The following is a 16,813-nucleotide window of genomic DNA, read 5'->3' on the forward strand; positions in this document are numbered from 1 at the left end:
AGGGAGAAGGCATTCAGTCTTTCACCAGGAAATATAATGTTAGCTGCATGGTTTTCACAGATGCTCTTTATCAAGTTTAGGAAGTTTCCATCTATGCCTATTTTTCTGAGAGTGTTTATCACAAATGAGTGTTAAATTTTGCTCTTTCTGCAATAATAGATTCATGGCATTTTTCTTCTTTGGCTTTCAGTTTGCTGGATTACATTAACTGATTTTTAGCAACGAGCCATCGTTGCAGCCCTGGAACAAATTCACTTTTTCATGGCTTACAATTCTTTTCATATATTGCTGAATTCTACTGGCTAATATTTTAAGGATTTTGGCACCTATATTCATGAGGGGTATTGGTCTGCAGTCCTCTGTTTTGTACGGTCTTTTTCTGGTTTTAGAATCAGCTAATACTAGCTTCATAAAGTAAATTGGAAGGAGTTACTGCTGGGTACGGATGGGAGTTCCGGCTTCCCACTGGGTCTTCACCAATACCTCCCTGGCTATTGGTGAGGGGTCGGAGTGCCTCACTACTGCTCTCCACTGTATGGGGGTGTGTGGTCTCATTACTGCTGAGAGGTGGAGGAAGTCCTAGCTCTGTCTCTACTAGGTGTCCTCTGACATTCCTCTACCCGCCCCCCAGCCCAAGCAGGCAGGGTTCCTTATTACTACTGGGTGAGAATGTAAGTCCTGGCCCCTACTTGGCTTTCTCTGACACTACCACTGGTGGGGGCATTGGTCACAAGTGAGCAGAGTGGTATGGTCACTACACCCAAAACTAGTTAAATGACTTTATCTAAAATCAATCACTGTTTTACCATAACCCCAGGATTTGCTGTACAAAAAGAACAAGGTGTCTCTGGCAGAACTGTCCTTGTCCCCTGCCATCCTTTTGCACTATTTGATATTTTAAAAAGTAACAAAAAGGTCACAGCAAGAAAAAAATTATTTCAAACTGATTTGTTGCCAGATTTTCTCTAACCCACCTCCCCATATTCAAATATATCCACTCAAACTTGACTATCTCTGGATATATTATACCAGGCGTTACTGCTCATACCCAGCTATCAATGGCATATTTCTACTTCTCCAGAGAGCACAAGGCTCCATCCCTCCACACCCAATCCCCAAGAGGCAGAACCCTGATAAGGCGAGGGCCAAGAACACTGCTGGGGAGCTCCAGCTGACAAAGGGGTGCCCTCCTGGACACCACTTGGTTTCTCAGCCTTTCCCTTTGGCCACTGCTGGGACTGCCTCATCCTGCTCTTATTTATTCTCTCACTTTGCAGCTCCTGCAGGTGCCACGGGATCCCTGGCTTGGGGCTACTTCTCAGTTCAGAGGGGCCTTGGGGCTAGGAAGGCCTTAGCACCCCAATTCTTTACCTTTAGTTAACAAGCACCTGGGAAGCTTGTTAAAATGCAGGCTCCCAAATCCCTGATTGACATTCTGATTCAGTAGGATGGGGTGGCCCCTGGAAATCTGCATGTTAAACCAACACCTGATTCCAGTACAGGCAGTACTGGGAAAGGCCTGGTTGATGTAGGTCCAGAGCAGCTGTTCTTAGGTTCTCCTCCCTGATTGTTTATTAGAATCACTTGGTAAAACGATGCTGATTATGTGCTTACATTATTAAAAAGAGATCTTACTATTTAGCAATAGATACCTAAACACCAACATGATGTCCAGGATTTGCTTTGAAACAATCCAGTAGAGGGAAGGGGAGGAAAGTGGGTAGGAACACAGATGAAACAAGATTGGTCATGAGCTGATAACTGTTGAAGCCCAGGTACACCAGGGATCAATTTACTACTATCTACTTTTGTATGCGATTGAAATTCTTCCGAAAATAGTTGAAGAAGAACTAAGCAACCAAGAAAGCTTTTTAAACTATTCCCATGGTTGGCCTCACCCCTAATGAATGAAATCCGAGTCCCCAGGGGTGGGACACGAGGATTTTTTTCCCCACTGCGCTCTAGGTGATTCTAACCTGCAACCAGAGTTTGTAACTGCTGCCTTAGGAAAAGAGAAAACGGACTTTTTCCCCATGGGGTTTCCTTTTCAAGCCTCTTGACTGCCAAGTCCTAACATCTCCGGGGACAAAATCAGCTCTAGGCCACAGCCCAGCCAAGGCAGACACTACTGTTTGCTGCTAGTATCTATTCTTCTCATCTGTCTCACTACCAAAATGTTGTCTGGTGTACCAACGTGCCCAATTCTTTCCAGACTATCGCCTACCCAGCAATCATGTGACCTACCCCTGGCCCATAAGGTGCAAGCAGAAGTCTGCAATGATTGCTGGGAGAGTTTTCTCTCCTGATGCAGGGGCAGCTCTTCCCTTCCTCCGTGTTGCTTTGCTTCTTCCTGCCTGGACTGAGGCTGGAGGTGGAGGAACATCGCGGCATTCGGAGGTGAGGGCCACCATCAGGATGACAGAGCAGAAAGAGACAAGAAGGCTGGGTCCACTGATACCTCTCCAGCCCTGGCCTTCTGGAAGTCTTTGCCCTTCTAATTGTGATGCAGTCCTGATACATTAGCTTATCAAGGCTAAGAATGCCCCTGAGGGGTTAAGTCTGAATCCCATAATATAAAATAGTGAGCATTGCCCTGGAGGGTCACCTCTCCCCAGGAGGGTCTTGTGGTGGCAGCAAACTACCGGTCACCCAAACCACTTACTCTAATGGCTATGCCAGTCTTACAGGTGGTACAAGTTAAACTCAGGATAGTCAGTAAACTTGCCGAGGGGTGAATCCCAAAGAGGTGGCCTCCAGATTCAGAGGAGGAGAGCTTGCTGATTTCCATCCTAACCTAGAAGAGCAATCAGATGGGGTGGAGAGGTTGCAATCGGCATTTCCCCACAGGCCTGTGGAAGAACCAGCTGGTCCCCAGAGCACTGGCATCCAGGAACTCACTGGGCCACATTTGAGACACCACCCTGTGCTGGCCAAGGCATTAATGCTGGCTTCTTTTCCTTCCTTCCAGTCTATGTCTCTATCCCTTTTGTTCCTTTCATCACGAATCAGCAACAATAACCAGTTACCCAGCTTTCTGCTGAGAGGAGTCAGGAGTCAGCTTGACAGCCTGAATCTAACAAGATGGGTTTAGGAAGGACAAATGTTGATGACACAAGGGCAGCTGGGGAGGAATGAGGTCTCACACAGTAGCACCTGTGAAAAAAAATTAGTCTGATCAACTACGAATCACAAGTGATGTGGCCGCCAAAAGAAGCTATGTGAGCCTAGGCTGGACAGGAATAGGGAGGCAAGGGCCACTCTCCATTCTGCCCAGGTCAGGCTGCCCTGGAGTATTACACGCCATGCCTGGGCAGGCAGGGCTGAGCACTGGGGCTGATCCAGCTGGTGTGTGTAACCAGAATCCGGGAAGTAGTGTCCTAGGCAGAGCCAGAGCCTTCAGAAATCCAAAATCTGAGGGCTGTATAGAGCCAGCAAGCGGAGCAAGTTGTCAGGGCAGGGACCGCATCTGGCCACTTCTGGGGAGGTTTCATCTGGACAGGTGCTGTGTACCGGGTGACTGCTGCTCTGGGCCATGTAGGGTAGGGGAGGGTGGTGTTCTGTTTGGGGCACCACATCTCAAGAAAGAGCACAGGTCAAATGGGCATCATTCAGGTGGGAAACCTGGATGCTGAGTGGGAAAACCATGGGAGATGAGCAATGAAAAAACATGCAGGGGTATTAGGGTGGCACAGTATCCCCAGGGATAAGAGATTAACTTGTTCAGTATGAATACAGAAGGCAGACCCAGGAACAAGGGGTGGCATTTACAGAGGAAAGATTTCTGCCCGGTATGAAGAAGGACTTTATAATAGCACTGTCCAAAGACAGGTATGCTGTGAGAGGTACTGACTGCCCCATGGCTGGAGATATTCAAATAGAGGCTGTAAGGTCACTTGTTAAGGATGAGATCAAAGGATCACCCACAGGTGGGGACTGGAGCATGAGGCCCCTTCCAACTGAAATTCAAGCAAAATGATCGGGCCACCCAAAGACCTCCTGTCTGATCCAGGCACAGTGATCACCCACCATTCCTTCCACCTCACATATCTGGGTCTCCCTCCCTGACCTCTGCTGACAACTCTTCCTGGAGGACAGCTAATGCACTCTGACTCAGCTCTGCCCCTGACCACGCTGTGCCCAACCCCTTAGCCTAACCAGGTGATTTCTACAATCCTTCCAGAAGACTCAGAGTCTCCTGGGATAGCCTTTCTGTCCCTTCAAATGAGCCAGAAGCTTGACTAATGCCTTACTTCCCTTTAATTTTTTAAAATAATAAAGCGTTGAATATTTCATGTGATTTATTGAATACTGTACTAAAGTGAAAAAAAGAATGTTTGTATGGGTACAGAATGGTTGTACCACTCCCTTTGAGGATAAAATCTTTGTAAAAGTATTTAAACTTCCTTTGGGATTATTTTCTCCTCCATAAAAAATCTCCAGAAAACTCTGAAAGCCATTTTTGAGACAGATTTTACCATTTCTGTGAGTCATTCACTGAAAAAAATGACAGCAAATCTTCTTTCAAAAGCCCTTTAACAGAACCAAGCTCCATTCCCTCTTTGATGGGATATCAACTCTTCTTATATGGTGTCCTCCAGCAGTTGAAGCCTCACCTCCAACCAAGCTTCTGTATCCTGTGGAAATGCTGCTTTTAAGCAAATGCTGCTAAAAACCTCAATGCAGGTTCTTCTAGGTATATTTATTGGCACAGAAAATAACCATCAATTTTCTAGCTGCTGGGTCTTTGAATTTAACCTGCCACTTGATTTCGCTCCTCTCAAATATAAAAGAAAGGGCATTATTTTTTTCCCTGCTCTAGCTGCAAAAGAAGAAAATGAGGTAGGAGAGCACACTAAATTCCCTTGGAAAAGGCAATTTCCAGAAGCTCTCAAAGAAGAAGAGCTGCTTGTTTACTTTGTACTTAATGCTTTCTCTAAATCACCCAGTTCAGTGAAGTCTCGTGACATTTTAGTTAACCATAGTTTCACGTGCGAGATTTTAAAAGAGCCATTAACCAGGTGATTAAAGTAATGAGATCTGTGCCTCCTGATGTGATGCACTAAGAAGGGCACCACCTCACCTGAGTGGGATTCTTCCAAACACACAAACCTGAATCTAAACACGAGGATATCCCACAGCCCACACTGAGAGACATTCTTCCAAGGTGTTAAGGTCATGAACAACAAAGACTGAGGAACTGCCCCTGACAGGAAGAGAGTAAGGAGACATGACAACTAAATGTACTGGGAACCCTGGTTTGTATCCTGGACCAGGAAAATGTCCATTCGTGGGCCATCTGGTGAAATTTGAATAAGTCTGCAGATTAGTTAATAGTATTATATCAGTGGTAATTTCCTGGTTTGGATGACTGCACTATGGTTTTGTAAGATGTTAACACTTGGGGAAGTTAGGCAAAGGGGTTACGGGAAACTTTTGGACTGTTTTTACAACTTTTGTATAAGTGTAGAGTTACTTCAAAATAAAAAGTTAAAAAAAAATCTGATGAAAGATATTCTTCTGTGCCTTGTGTGACATGGGAAGGTCTCTGTCTTCCGACAACACCTTTGAGTGTCCTTTGCTGGTGGACAGCGGGTATTGAAGGACACCTTTGAGAGTCAAGCCTTATTATGTGTGAAGAGCTCTGCTTTGCCCAGAAAGTGTAACCCTCAAGGTCACCTCCACCCTTCATTTTCTTACCTTGCTCCATTTACTCTATCAGAGAAATTCAGGGTTTTCCTCGGGAGCTGTGACAGGGGTCTGGAGAAGCGGGCAGTCAGCATAGTGGCCACAAGAGGCAGAATGGCCAGGCTCCTCCGGGTGGGTTCTGAAACACAAAATGTGTCCTCAGCATTGTGTTGCTGCCTTCAGAAGTTTAGGCAGAAGGGGCCACTTTCCTTCCAGGTTGTGAAAGTTAAAGTGGGCTCTGTTTGACCCAGGTTCAGTCAAGGCACCAGGCAGTCCCCGCCTGCCACCCTCCTCTCAAGCTACAGCCTCATGTGATGAAAAGAGTCAGGAGGCTGGGACATCTAGAAACCTGGGTTCTGGTTCCAGCTGTGCCACCAACTCATGGGGTAACCCTGGGTGAGTCATCACCCTTTTGTAGCATGAGGAGGGTGTAGCACCAGTGACCCACAAACTAGGCTGTGCAGCAACCACTGGGGTGCCCAGGGTCCCGCCTCCTCAGGGATTCCAGCTCCATGAGTCCCATTCTCAGTGTTCCCCATATCCAGCAAAACGTCCATCTCAATTTACCCACATGCCCCCAGGCAGCTTTTTCAGTCCTGGGCCAGGTATCTTTTGATTCAGCTCTCCACCTTTCTCTACCCCACCACACAGGGTCCAGCTCTGGGGCTGAATTCATCAGTAACTCATCATAGCATGGAGACTGAAGCTACAAAATGAGACACACTCTAATCAACCTAAATTAAAACACCCACACCCACACGGTCTCTCCCACCACCCTACCACTCCCTTTCCACATTAAATCAAACTTGTTGCAGCAAGGCCATGTGTCAGTAAGGCTACTCAGCACAGTGACTAGCTTCCTATTATGAGTTGTAGATGGGTGTGTGCATTAGTTGTCCTCCTCTTCTGGTTCATTCCCCTCTAGTGATTCCTCCTGGCCTAAGGGAAGGAAAGGGAGGTAGGGAGGGAGCTGAGCAAGGCAATCCCAGCCCTGGGAGCTGTTGCTCTTTTTCTGGGGAACCGTCCAAGTCTCTCTTTGCACACCTGCCTGTGGTTTGTTATACTGCCCTTAACAGTAACAAGGTTGTGCCTGAGGCAGCTCCTCCCCTGCCATTTTGCTGCCGCCCCTAATCTGATCAGCCAGTGCGTCTGTGATAAGTTCACTAACTAGCCAACAACCACAGTATTTACTGCAGAAGGCAGGTGGCGGTGTTTCATCTGTTTAATCTTCAGGAGAGGAAAACAAATAGGGCTCTTGTGTCTTGCGTGATCCTTCCTGGACTGTGAGTAGGCTCTTGCTTCTGCTCCGGCCCCTACTCACCACACTCCAGTCTCAGCACTGCAGCCAGAAAGGTCTTTCCAACACCAGTCAGGTACGTGACTCCCTTGACTAAAAGCCTCCTCTCCATGCCTTTTTGGAGCTGGCCTCTGCCTCCCTTCCTATCTGGTACCCCCTCCCCTGTGCTCACTGCTCTGTAGCCACGCTGACCTTCTGAACATACACGGAGCTCTTTCTCGCCTCAGGGCCGTGGACCTTGCCTTTCCTCTCTCTAGAGGGCTGAGTCCTTCGGACCCTTCTGACTTCAGAGAGGCTGGCCAACCCCCCATGCAACACACAGGGGTTGCTCTCCATAAGATTGCCCTTCAATCCAAGATTCTCTTGTTTCTTTACTTATCTCCCCCTTCTAGATCATAAGCTCAGTGAGGCCAGGCACCTTGTCCATCTTAGTCACCACTGAATCCCCCATGCCTGGAAGACCCTGACACGAAGGAGGCACTCAGTGAGTCCCTGCTGAGTGGGGGTGAGCTGTGTGCTCGAACCCCACCCCCATCCCCACACACAGACTGGCCCTTCATGGAAGGCACAGGCCCATGATGTGGGTGCCCCGCACCCCTCCCAAGTACTGACCGGCTGGCTGAGCACAGACATCTCTGCCTCCTCCCTCCAGGACTGGAGTCCGAGGTCACCACCACTGGGTGATTTAAAATCCAGTCGTCTGTAATTCAATCGCTTTCCATCCTTTCTGCTCAATGCCTGTGGCACAGAATGCCTCAGTGTTTGCCTCAATGTCTCTCCAGAGAGCTGCTTTTAATTTTATTTTCCTTTGAGTCAGCAATATCTAAAAGCACTGGCGTCAAAATAGCCTAAATTGCATGAAAACTCAGCCCCTTTAATAATGCACTGTTCACAATGTAATCTCTCATATAAAAAATGCTAGAGGGCTTCCCTGGTGGCGCAGTGGTTGAGAGTCCGCCTGCTGATGCAGGGGACACGGGCTCGTGCCCCGGTCTGGGAGGATCCCACATGCCGCGGAGCGGCTGGGCCCGTGAGACATGGCCGCTGAGCCTGCGCGTCCGGAGCCTGTGCTCCGCGGCGGGAGAGGCCACAGCAGTGAGAGGGCCGCGTACCGCAAAAAAAAAAAAAAAAAAAAAAAAGCTAGAATTTTAGATATCTTTTTCTTCTACTACTTTTTTACGTTCCTTAAATATGTTGCTATTTTCACCCCAAACACAATGCTATAGGCAGTGGAATTCCTGTACTCATCAGGGCTGTTTGTCATCTCAATGTTTTGTGCTGGGCTTTAGTCTCTGTAAACATTAGTTTCTCAAACTTGAAATGCCACTCAGTTGCCTTTTGGTTTGCAAACAGAAATGGCGGTGGGAGGCGGGCGCTGCAAGGGGACAGGCAGAGCCCCTGTGAGGGCGGGGACCACCTCTTTAGCTCTGGGTTCAATCAGCTGCTCCGGGGTGATCAAATCTATATGATACTGTCACAAAAGCAAGATGTTCACGTCGTATTCTGGAATCTGGGAGAAACTTTTCTAATTCTGAGAACATTTAGGTCTGCTCTCAAGGGCACCTCCTTTCCATTGTCGATGCAAACCCCACGTGGAGCCCACAGAAAGCACTCCCTCTCCAAAAGAAAAAAAAAAACAACCTGTGTGCACCCTTGTCTTGATGCTGGGCTCACTTGCTGCATTCTGACAATACTATCTTGCAGAAGACACAGCTGGCTGCATTCCTGTGGGTCAGGGTCAAGGTCTCCCCTGTAAGTGGCAAACATTCCCAGTACTGACATCCTCAGAAGAGGCGGGGCATCAGCAGCAAATAGGAATTCAGGAGGCAGGACTTAGGCCAGAAAGAGAACTCAAGTTTCTGGACATGAAGTCTGGAAGGGCCTTGGTACTACCAAGTGGGAGAGGGAGGTCCTGTTTCACCGGGGAGGGTGAGCTGGGTTTAAGCTAAGAACCATCCTGTGTAGGGACACCACACTGAGGCGCTCAAAGCCCGTAACCTGTGTGAGACTCCAAGGTCTGACAACTGGCAGCCAGTTTCCAACATACTCTACTTGGCTATTTTGTTTGGCCTGCCTAGTGTTTTAAAAGGCAATGTAACGAGGCAGCTATGTTATGCTTGAACACAATAACAAAACGTTTTCACTTACTATCTCAAGCCTACCCACATCACCTCTATTAACTGCCTGGACACTGTGGGCATTAGGGTTTGAGATCTCTTACCAAATAGATGTCTATTATCCTTTGGCTATTTCCCTTCTGATCACTTAGCATAATCTTGCCTAGAAGTTCCAGCTCAGCTCAGCTCAGCTATACGTGCTAACTACAGTTTTTGGAGGCTTCCTTGAGGCAAAAAGGAAACCTGACAAGTTTTAAAGTCTTTATTCAGATAAGATGCCTATTATCCCTTAGAGAGAGAACTATTCTGAAACAAAAGTCTAAAGACATTATACAGGAACACCAAATGATATTGTAGGTGACATTCCCACTACCATTTTATCGTAAATGCAGAAGTGACTTTTATATGGCTGCCTCTAACAGAGACCTTCAATAAAAGCCAAGGATTTAACTTTATAGCCCAGTTCAGCGAAGGCAAACCTAATGCAGACACTTGGATTAGTCTGACACTAGACACTAGCCACCAGCCACCAGATTAGACTTAGGTGATGGCCATTTCTCTTCAGAGAACACATCACACTCTCAGCAGTTGCCATCTTTCGTGTGTCTGTCTTGCTCAGCTGATCCCTGTCCCTTTCAGACTTGCCTGTTGCCCACAGGATTTGGCCTCTGCAGCTGTAGTTGTACAGTGAGACCCCCCCACCCCCACCCTCTGGCCATGGAAGAGTGGGTCAGGGAGAGACACCTGACCCCAGATGAATCCATCATTCTGTCCCCTGGCACTGTGAAAGTATGCAAAGCAGCCTGTGTGGGGTAGAGACAAGTGATCTAGTTGCTGGAGTTGGGGGGAGGGGGGTGGGCAGCTATGCGACATTTGAGCCTGAAGCCAGAGAGAGAGATGGAGAAAGCCAATCTGCAAAGAGAGAAAGGAGTCAGGCACACATGTAGAAAGAAGCAGAGATGGAAGTGAAGAAGAGAGAAAAAAAACAACAGAGCCTCCTGCTCCTGAGACCCAGCTGCCCTCCTGTCTTCAGCTCTGTAAGGCACGTGATGTCTTTATTCTGTGTTGATTTAAGCATGCTTAATGTTTCTGTTAGTTGCAGCCAAAACAATATTGGTGAAAACACACTGAAAGCAGGTTCTTTCTGCAGATCATTATCATTAATTCTTAAGCTTGCCTGATATTCTGAGAATGCCACACTGTAGACCTCATAATGATAACAGGAACAGAAGCCTCTCCCTCTCCACTTCTGTCAAGGAAACATCTGTCCTTCCCCAAGTGTTACCAGAGCTATCAAAATGGCCATAATTACAACCACCAGGTTAAGCAGGCATCCCATCCCTAGGAGAACAGGGCTTGCCTACCAAATTCAAGTCAGACCTGTACACAGTAGGCACATAATATTTGAGTGACTTAAGAGAGTTTTCAGCAGAGGAATACCATATCAGGCTTCTATTTTAAAATGATAACTCTCACTGGGTTAGGAATAGACTGAGGATGGACAAGGGCAGGAGCAGGGAGACCATTTAGAAGCTATGGCAGTAACCCAGGACCATAATGTACAGCCACGCAGGCTGTGCACTGCAGAACTCCAGCAGAACGTGAAGAGGTAATTCCTGGACATAAATAAAAGGGCTGCCAGCCCCGGTGGAAACCATGGAGCTAATTAGACGTGGTCAGAGTCTGGCTGTGTTTTGAAGGTGAAGCCCACTGTGATTTACTGACCAATTAAATGTAGGCTATGAAAGAAGGAAGAATCAAAGATATTTCCAAGATTTTTCATGCAGATGTAAAAAAATGACATTAGTACAACTGACAGTTTAAGGAGCCATCCTATTCATAAGCGCTTACCACATTTCAAATCAGAGCGTACAAGCCCAGCATCCTGGTCCTCACCGGGCCCCTCCAAATCATATCTCCAACTACACTTCTCTCATCTACTCATTATACCATTTGCTACACCATCTCTCAATAAGCCCTGTACTTTCCAATTTTTGTGCCTTGCTCATCCTATACCAAATCTGAGGTCTCCGTTATCCACTAAGCCCTAACTGATTCAAATAACCTCCTTCAAGAAACCTTTCCTGATCCCCTAAATCAAAAATCAATCTCTTGTTGCGGGACTTCCCTAGCAGGTCAGTGGTTAAGACGCTGCGCTCCATATTTGCATTTTCACTGCTTCCTTATGTGCCTCTGAAATAGCACTTAACCTAGGCCGGGTAGTATTAGAGGTATTTCTGCTTATAACCATTCACAGCACCCCGCTCCGCCATCTGACCACCAGTCTCAACCTGGATTGTTTCATTGACCTCTGGCTCATCCAGAATGACTACTCTGGTGTCTGACAGGAAGCAGCCACTCTGTAAATGTGTAGTGAGAGACTATGCGAGCTACACTCATTTCAAAGTTCAGCTTCCTCGCCCGCCACGGGTATATGCCCTGGGCACGGCCGGGCTGCAACGCTCTGGTAGAAAGTGCTAGGATATTTGATGCATCTTAAAGGATCCTGGCAGCCGGAAGCCCACCGTAACGAAAGGTGTGCCTCTGTAACCACTGGCAGGGTTAGACGGGGACTTTGCATCAGCTGACTCTGGGCAGATTTTGGCAGACTGGTTGGAAAAAAACACGCAGAGCTCAAATGAGCTCAACGTCCCGCGCGGCTCCAAACCCTCCCCTAGCAGGGCGCAGACCGCCCGGGTCCCTGTCTCTGACGCGTCGCCCCAGCGGGCAGGCAGAGCGCGGGACGCCCGAGGCTCGCCGGCGCCAACTCGCCAAGCGCGCTGGCAGCCCCGCGTCCGGGCCAATCGCAGGGCCGCAGCCCCTTCCGGCAGACCAGAGGCTGGGAGTCGAGGGGGCTCGGCCCGAGCCACGCTCCCATTGGCTGAGACCACACCGCCCAGACCAAGTTGAGCTGTTCCCGCACCTGTGAGCGGCAGAGGCTCCCGGCCTTCCCCGGCCGCGGGCCCACCACCAACCCAGTATCTCCCGCCTGCTCCCGCGGCGCCTCCAACTTGCTCGGTCCTCCTCCTCCCCCGGTCCTGCGGCCTCTGCGGTCCTCCAGTAACAGCCGGCTCAGCTCGTGCTCGAGGAAACTGGACCGGCGGCCTGACTGCTGTCCAGCATCCTTCCCGAGGGCGCAGCTTGAGGGGAGGAAGCACTCCCCCTCCCCCCACAACCAAGCCCCCGAGAACAGAGCCCCGTGGAGGACGCGGCAGGAGGACGAGGGATGCGGGCAAACCCAGAGAGATGCGGTGAGGAAGGAAGCAGTGCCTAGATCTCAGGCTAGAAGGTAGGACTACTGGCTTCGGCCCTGACTCGGCCTCTGGCTCGGCCGGTTTCTTCCCTTCTCGGGGCTGGGCTCGTCTTCTGTAAAATGCGGCGGCAAAGAAGGATAAGTGTTGAGGGTTTCACCTGGGAGACTCGGGGCCGCGTGTTCAACCTAGGCCTCCCCCTGACAATCACATTTTCTGAATAATAAACGTCAGGCTGGGCTCCCGGAGCACGGACGGAAGGCCCGGGAGGGCGGAGGATGAGGATCACCTGGGGTTGAGACGGCTCTGGGCGGGATCGGTCCATCTTTACACCGTTACTTCGGCCGCGGCCGCAGGGCCCAGCCTACAGGACTTGGTGCCCCCTTTTCCACTCGCATCCCCGAGACCCTAGTAAAGGGCAGCGCAAGTCCAAACCAAACCGAGCATCACGCCGGTTTAGGGGCGCCGGCTCATCACGCCCGAGCTGCAGAGATACGGACCCCTCCTCTTACCCCAAACCAAACTGGCGCGGGTGCTCCAGCTGCTGAGGGCTCAGCTGGTGTGTTCGCCGGAACCTGGCGCTTCGCAGGTACCCGCGCTCGCGTCTTGTACCAGCGGGCGCTACCGCCGTTTCCTTCTCGAAGCGCCTTACTGGCTCCCACTCCTGCGGCCTCCAGCCTCAGCTGCCGGGGTGCGCCTGCGCACAGGGGCTTTGCTCTGTAGGGCCGCGCGGGGCGGAGCCCGACGGCGGGCGGCGCAGGGGCGGGGAACCTCTGCGCCGCCTCCTTCGCCTTGCGGTGTCAGGCCTGGCCCTCCTCCCGCAGAGGGTACTTCTATTCGCTAGGCGCCGAGCCCGGGATTAACCCACTGCCGCCCATTTTAGGTCTAAACCGCGCTCCGATCTCCTCCACCGCCATCCTGGTTCTGGAACGAGCGGGGAACGATTTCACCCCGCGGGTTGCGGGTAGGGAGGTGGAGGTGCCGCTCCAGGAAGTGGGGAAACCCGGTGAGGTTGAGACGCCTTTCCAGGTCCTACGCCTACTTGCTGTCTTTGGAGCTCATTGGGGTGGGTTGGTTTGTTGGTTTGTTTTTAAATTTGTCTTTTGATCAGATGAAATTTATTTAAAATTTTCTTCCTACGATTTTAAAAAATAATTTAAGAATAGCACAGCTTCCCAGAGTTTCAACAACGGAACATCGGAGGCCAATCTGCCACAGATCAGGCTCCCCTGCCAAGTTTCCAGGATGAGAAACCAGCTGAGGAGAAGGAACCTATCAGGGCAAATTAGTGGCAGAGCTATGTTTAGGTCAAATTATAGAGAAGGGCTGATTGGAAAGGAACCAGGCAGATGAAAACAGGAAGGAAAGAAGGGCCTGGTGGGGCTTTAAAGAAACCTGTCAGCTCCGTTACATGAGCTTCTTGAAGGCTGAGTCTGTATCTTCCTTATCTCTGGCTCCCGGCATGTAGAGCTTTGAAGACCAGGAGAATCATGAAGGTAGGATGCACTTGGTTCTCTGTACCCATTTCACAGACAGACTCAAGCTTGCATCAGTGCTGTGTTTCAGAATAGTCACTGTTACAGCATGCCATGGCCATAACATAAATCCTTATATTGGGTCACCAGGTTACACTTTGAGGGTTATGCATTGCTAGAAAAGCAGTTAACTAAAGGAAGAGTTAATATTTCCACCTAGGAAAACCATAGATCCTGACTTTGGACTGAGAATTAATGGAAATAAAGTTCTATTCATGAAAGACAAGGACAAGACAGTTGATCTGTCTACGGTTATATCCGACTCCACCTGTGGCTGACCTCACACCTTCCCAGCCCCACTTTTTATTCCAGTTTTGCTCTGGCAACCAGCTGCATACAGGTGAAACCTGAGAGCACCTTGCCTCAGCTGTACCTGGTATCTTGTCCTCTCGGGGCTTCTCTGTCACTGCAGCCTGGGCCCCCTACAGGAAGCCCAAGCCCATTTTGACACATGCATAAACTTGGAAGTGCAAAGGAATTAACACGTCCTAGGACAACGTTTGACCAAGGCAGACAGGAGCTGGTGGAGAACTATTACACTCTTCCGTTCTTCCAGTGGGCAGTTCTGAGGTACGTTTTGTACAGCACCTAAGATGATAGACCCCTGGCTGCCCACAGTGTGCCCAACTTGATCAGCTCAATAATGCACCCTTGGATTGCCTTTCGCTTTCCTGCCTTGACTGTTTGACTCTTCCAAATCCTCCACTCCTGTTCCTCAGGATTCGTTCCCAAAATAAACTACCTGTATCATGAAGGTAGGATGCACTCTGAACAAGTTCTTGTTCAGAGTTTGTTTTGGTGGGGGGGGGGGAACCCAGACTAAGCCAATGGTTAATCTAAGAGTCATCTCAACAGGGAACTATATTCAGTATTCTGTGATAAACCATAATGGAAAAGAATATGAAAAAGAATGTGTTCAGAGTTTGTTTTGGGGGTGGGGGAACCCAGACTAAGCCAATGGTTAATCCAAGAGTCATCTCAACAGGGAACTATATTCAATATTCTGTGATAAACCATAATGGAAAAGAATATGAAAAAGAATGTATATATATGTACAACTGAATCACTTTGCTGAACAGTAGAAATTAACAACATTGTAAATCAACTATACTTGAATAAAATAAATTTTTAAAAAAACACACAAAGAAGACCCCCAAAACCCCCAAAAAACCCCAAAGAGGCATCTCAGCCCAACTTTGGGGGTCATTCTCAGCAGACCTTTCCCAAGTCTGCTAATGAGGAATCCATGTGTTCTGTTTGAGCTGTTGCTCTTTTTTTGCCCTGCTGCCCTGCCCTTTAGGGCATCATTAATAAACTCTCGGGGGCAGGCTGGAAGTATCAGAGACTCCCAGGAGACACGGCCAGCTAAAGGGCTGGGTCTAGGTTAGCATTGGACAAAGCCATTCTCGGCCTTACCTTAAACGTTTTCCCTCCTTCCAAGGTAGGTCCTGTTTGCTGACCTTGAAACGAGAAACTTTCAGCTCTGGGGTTGAACATGGAAGCAGAGACAGGGTGGGACCCAGGTCACTCCCAACACAGCATGTGCCCAGATTACGTCCCTTTTTTGCCCTCCCTCTCCCCCTTGCCCCCGCTGTAAAAGCAGTTCCTCTGCCCAGATACAAGGTCTCAGGCCAGGGTCTTTGGCACCTAGCACACTTCATCTCATTTCAATACCAAGAGGGTGCTGTTGCAAATTACTAAGCTAGGTTTGGGAGGAAAGAGCCCTTAGTCCCAGCCTTCAAGAAGGGAAATGAGACATGTACATAAGCTAAATGAATCCTTAGAAGCCCTGTAAGTCTTCTAAAAGAGGGACTTGTAAGTGTAGTGGGAGTTCTGGTGAGGCTTCAGGACAGGATCTGTAGAAAGGTAGCATCCTGAAAGACTCTCAGAATGAAGTCCCCTCAAAAGATCCCCCTCCTAATGGATTCCTCGTTAGCAGACTTGGGAAAGGTTTGCTGAGAAGGACCTTGAAAGGTGGGCTGAGATGCCTCTTTTGGATTAACCATTGGCTTAGTCTGGGTTCCCCCTTGAAATAGACTCCTGTCCAGAGAGCCACAGTGTTTGCTCCTGTCCCTCTATCAGCTCCTAATTGCCTCCTAGCTCACACCCTTCTTGAATCCCAGCTCAGACTAATTATTCATCTTCCTAGGCCCCAGCCCTCCCCTGCTATATCTGGCCCTGCCCCATCTCTGAATGCCCCTGCTCTTCTCTGTCTTCAGTGTTGTGTCCAACACCAGATGGTACAAGTTAAATCCTGTGCTTAGCCAGCCACGTGGGAACCCTCCAGGAGCCCACGAGTGCAGCGCTCTGTGCTGAGTTCTACTGGGGGATAGAGAATCACAACACCATTTACTATCCCAAACATTACAGATCTTCCGTTTGTTTAATGCAACTGAATTTTCTTTTGAAAAAAAAATTTTTTTTTTTTTTTTTTTTGGCTAGAAAGCATGTCCTTAATCTGCAGAATTTTAGAAGTGTCAAGTAGCTTTTTCTATAGTTAACAGTGAAGGAACGAAAAAGCCCAATGTACTATTCTAAACAAACTGATGCTCAGAATCTAGTGTGCTGAAGAACCCTGGATCCTAACATGACTATAACACTGAATTCTGCCCATGGATGAGAAGTGGAGGCCCAACCTTCTCCCTGCAGTGAATAAGCAAGTAGAACGAGGGCTTGGACCTTATGGGGAAAAAAAGGGGTGTATCGGACACCCATATCCCCACTCCCTTTCTGTCTCTTGACTCTAATGTATTTAACTAAAATGATTGTTTGTTTAAGCCACAGAGTTGTGGGTTTTTTTCTTTCTGTGTGTGTATTGCAGAGGGGGGAGTAGTTTGGAAATTTAACCAAAGTTATTTTGAGGTAATTGGGACCTTTGAAGAGAGAAAAGTATGAGGAAATAAAAAAACAACTGTGTCCCCACCTCTG

At 48.7% G+C, this 16,813-nt stretch overlaps 2 protein-coding genes across 3 annotated transcripts in view; one reads left to right on the forward strand and one right to left on the reverse strand.

Annotated features, from left to right (window-relative positions):
- The window catches only part of BDH1 (3-hydroxybutyrate dehydrogenase 1), a gene marked incomplete at its 3' end in the record, with an annotated part of 32,426 nt that extends 20,272 nt beyond the window's left edge, over positions 1-12,154 (reverse strand). The window contains 2 exon segments of the mRNA XM_082624313.1: positions 5,698-5,824; positions 12,075-12,154. Of these exon segments, the coding sequence (XP_082480439.1) occupies positions 5,698-5,780 (83 nt within the window). The 5' untranslated portion in view covers positions 5,781-5,824; positions 12,075-12,154.
- APOD (apolipoprotein D) overlaps positions 11,789-16,813 on the forward strand; it is a 79,727-nt gene continuing 74,702 nt past the window's right edge. For both annotated transcript variants that reach the window (XM_082626052.1, XM_082626053.1), the window contains exon 1: positions 11,789-12,388. The gene's annotated coding sequence lies outside the window, so the exon portion shown is untranslated. The remainder of the gene's footprint in view (positions 12,389-16,813) is intronic.

Source organism: Mesoplodon mirus (assembly GCF_964341445.2).
Source record: "Mesoplodon mirus genome assembly, chromosome: 6".
In the NCBI taxonomy this organism is placed as follows: Eukaryota; Metazoa; Chordata; class Mammalia; order Artiodactyla; family Ziphiidae; genus Mesoplodon; species Mesoplodon mirus.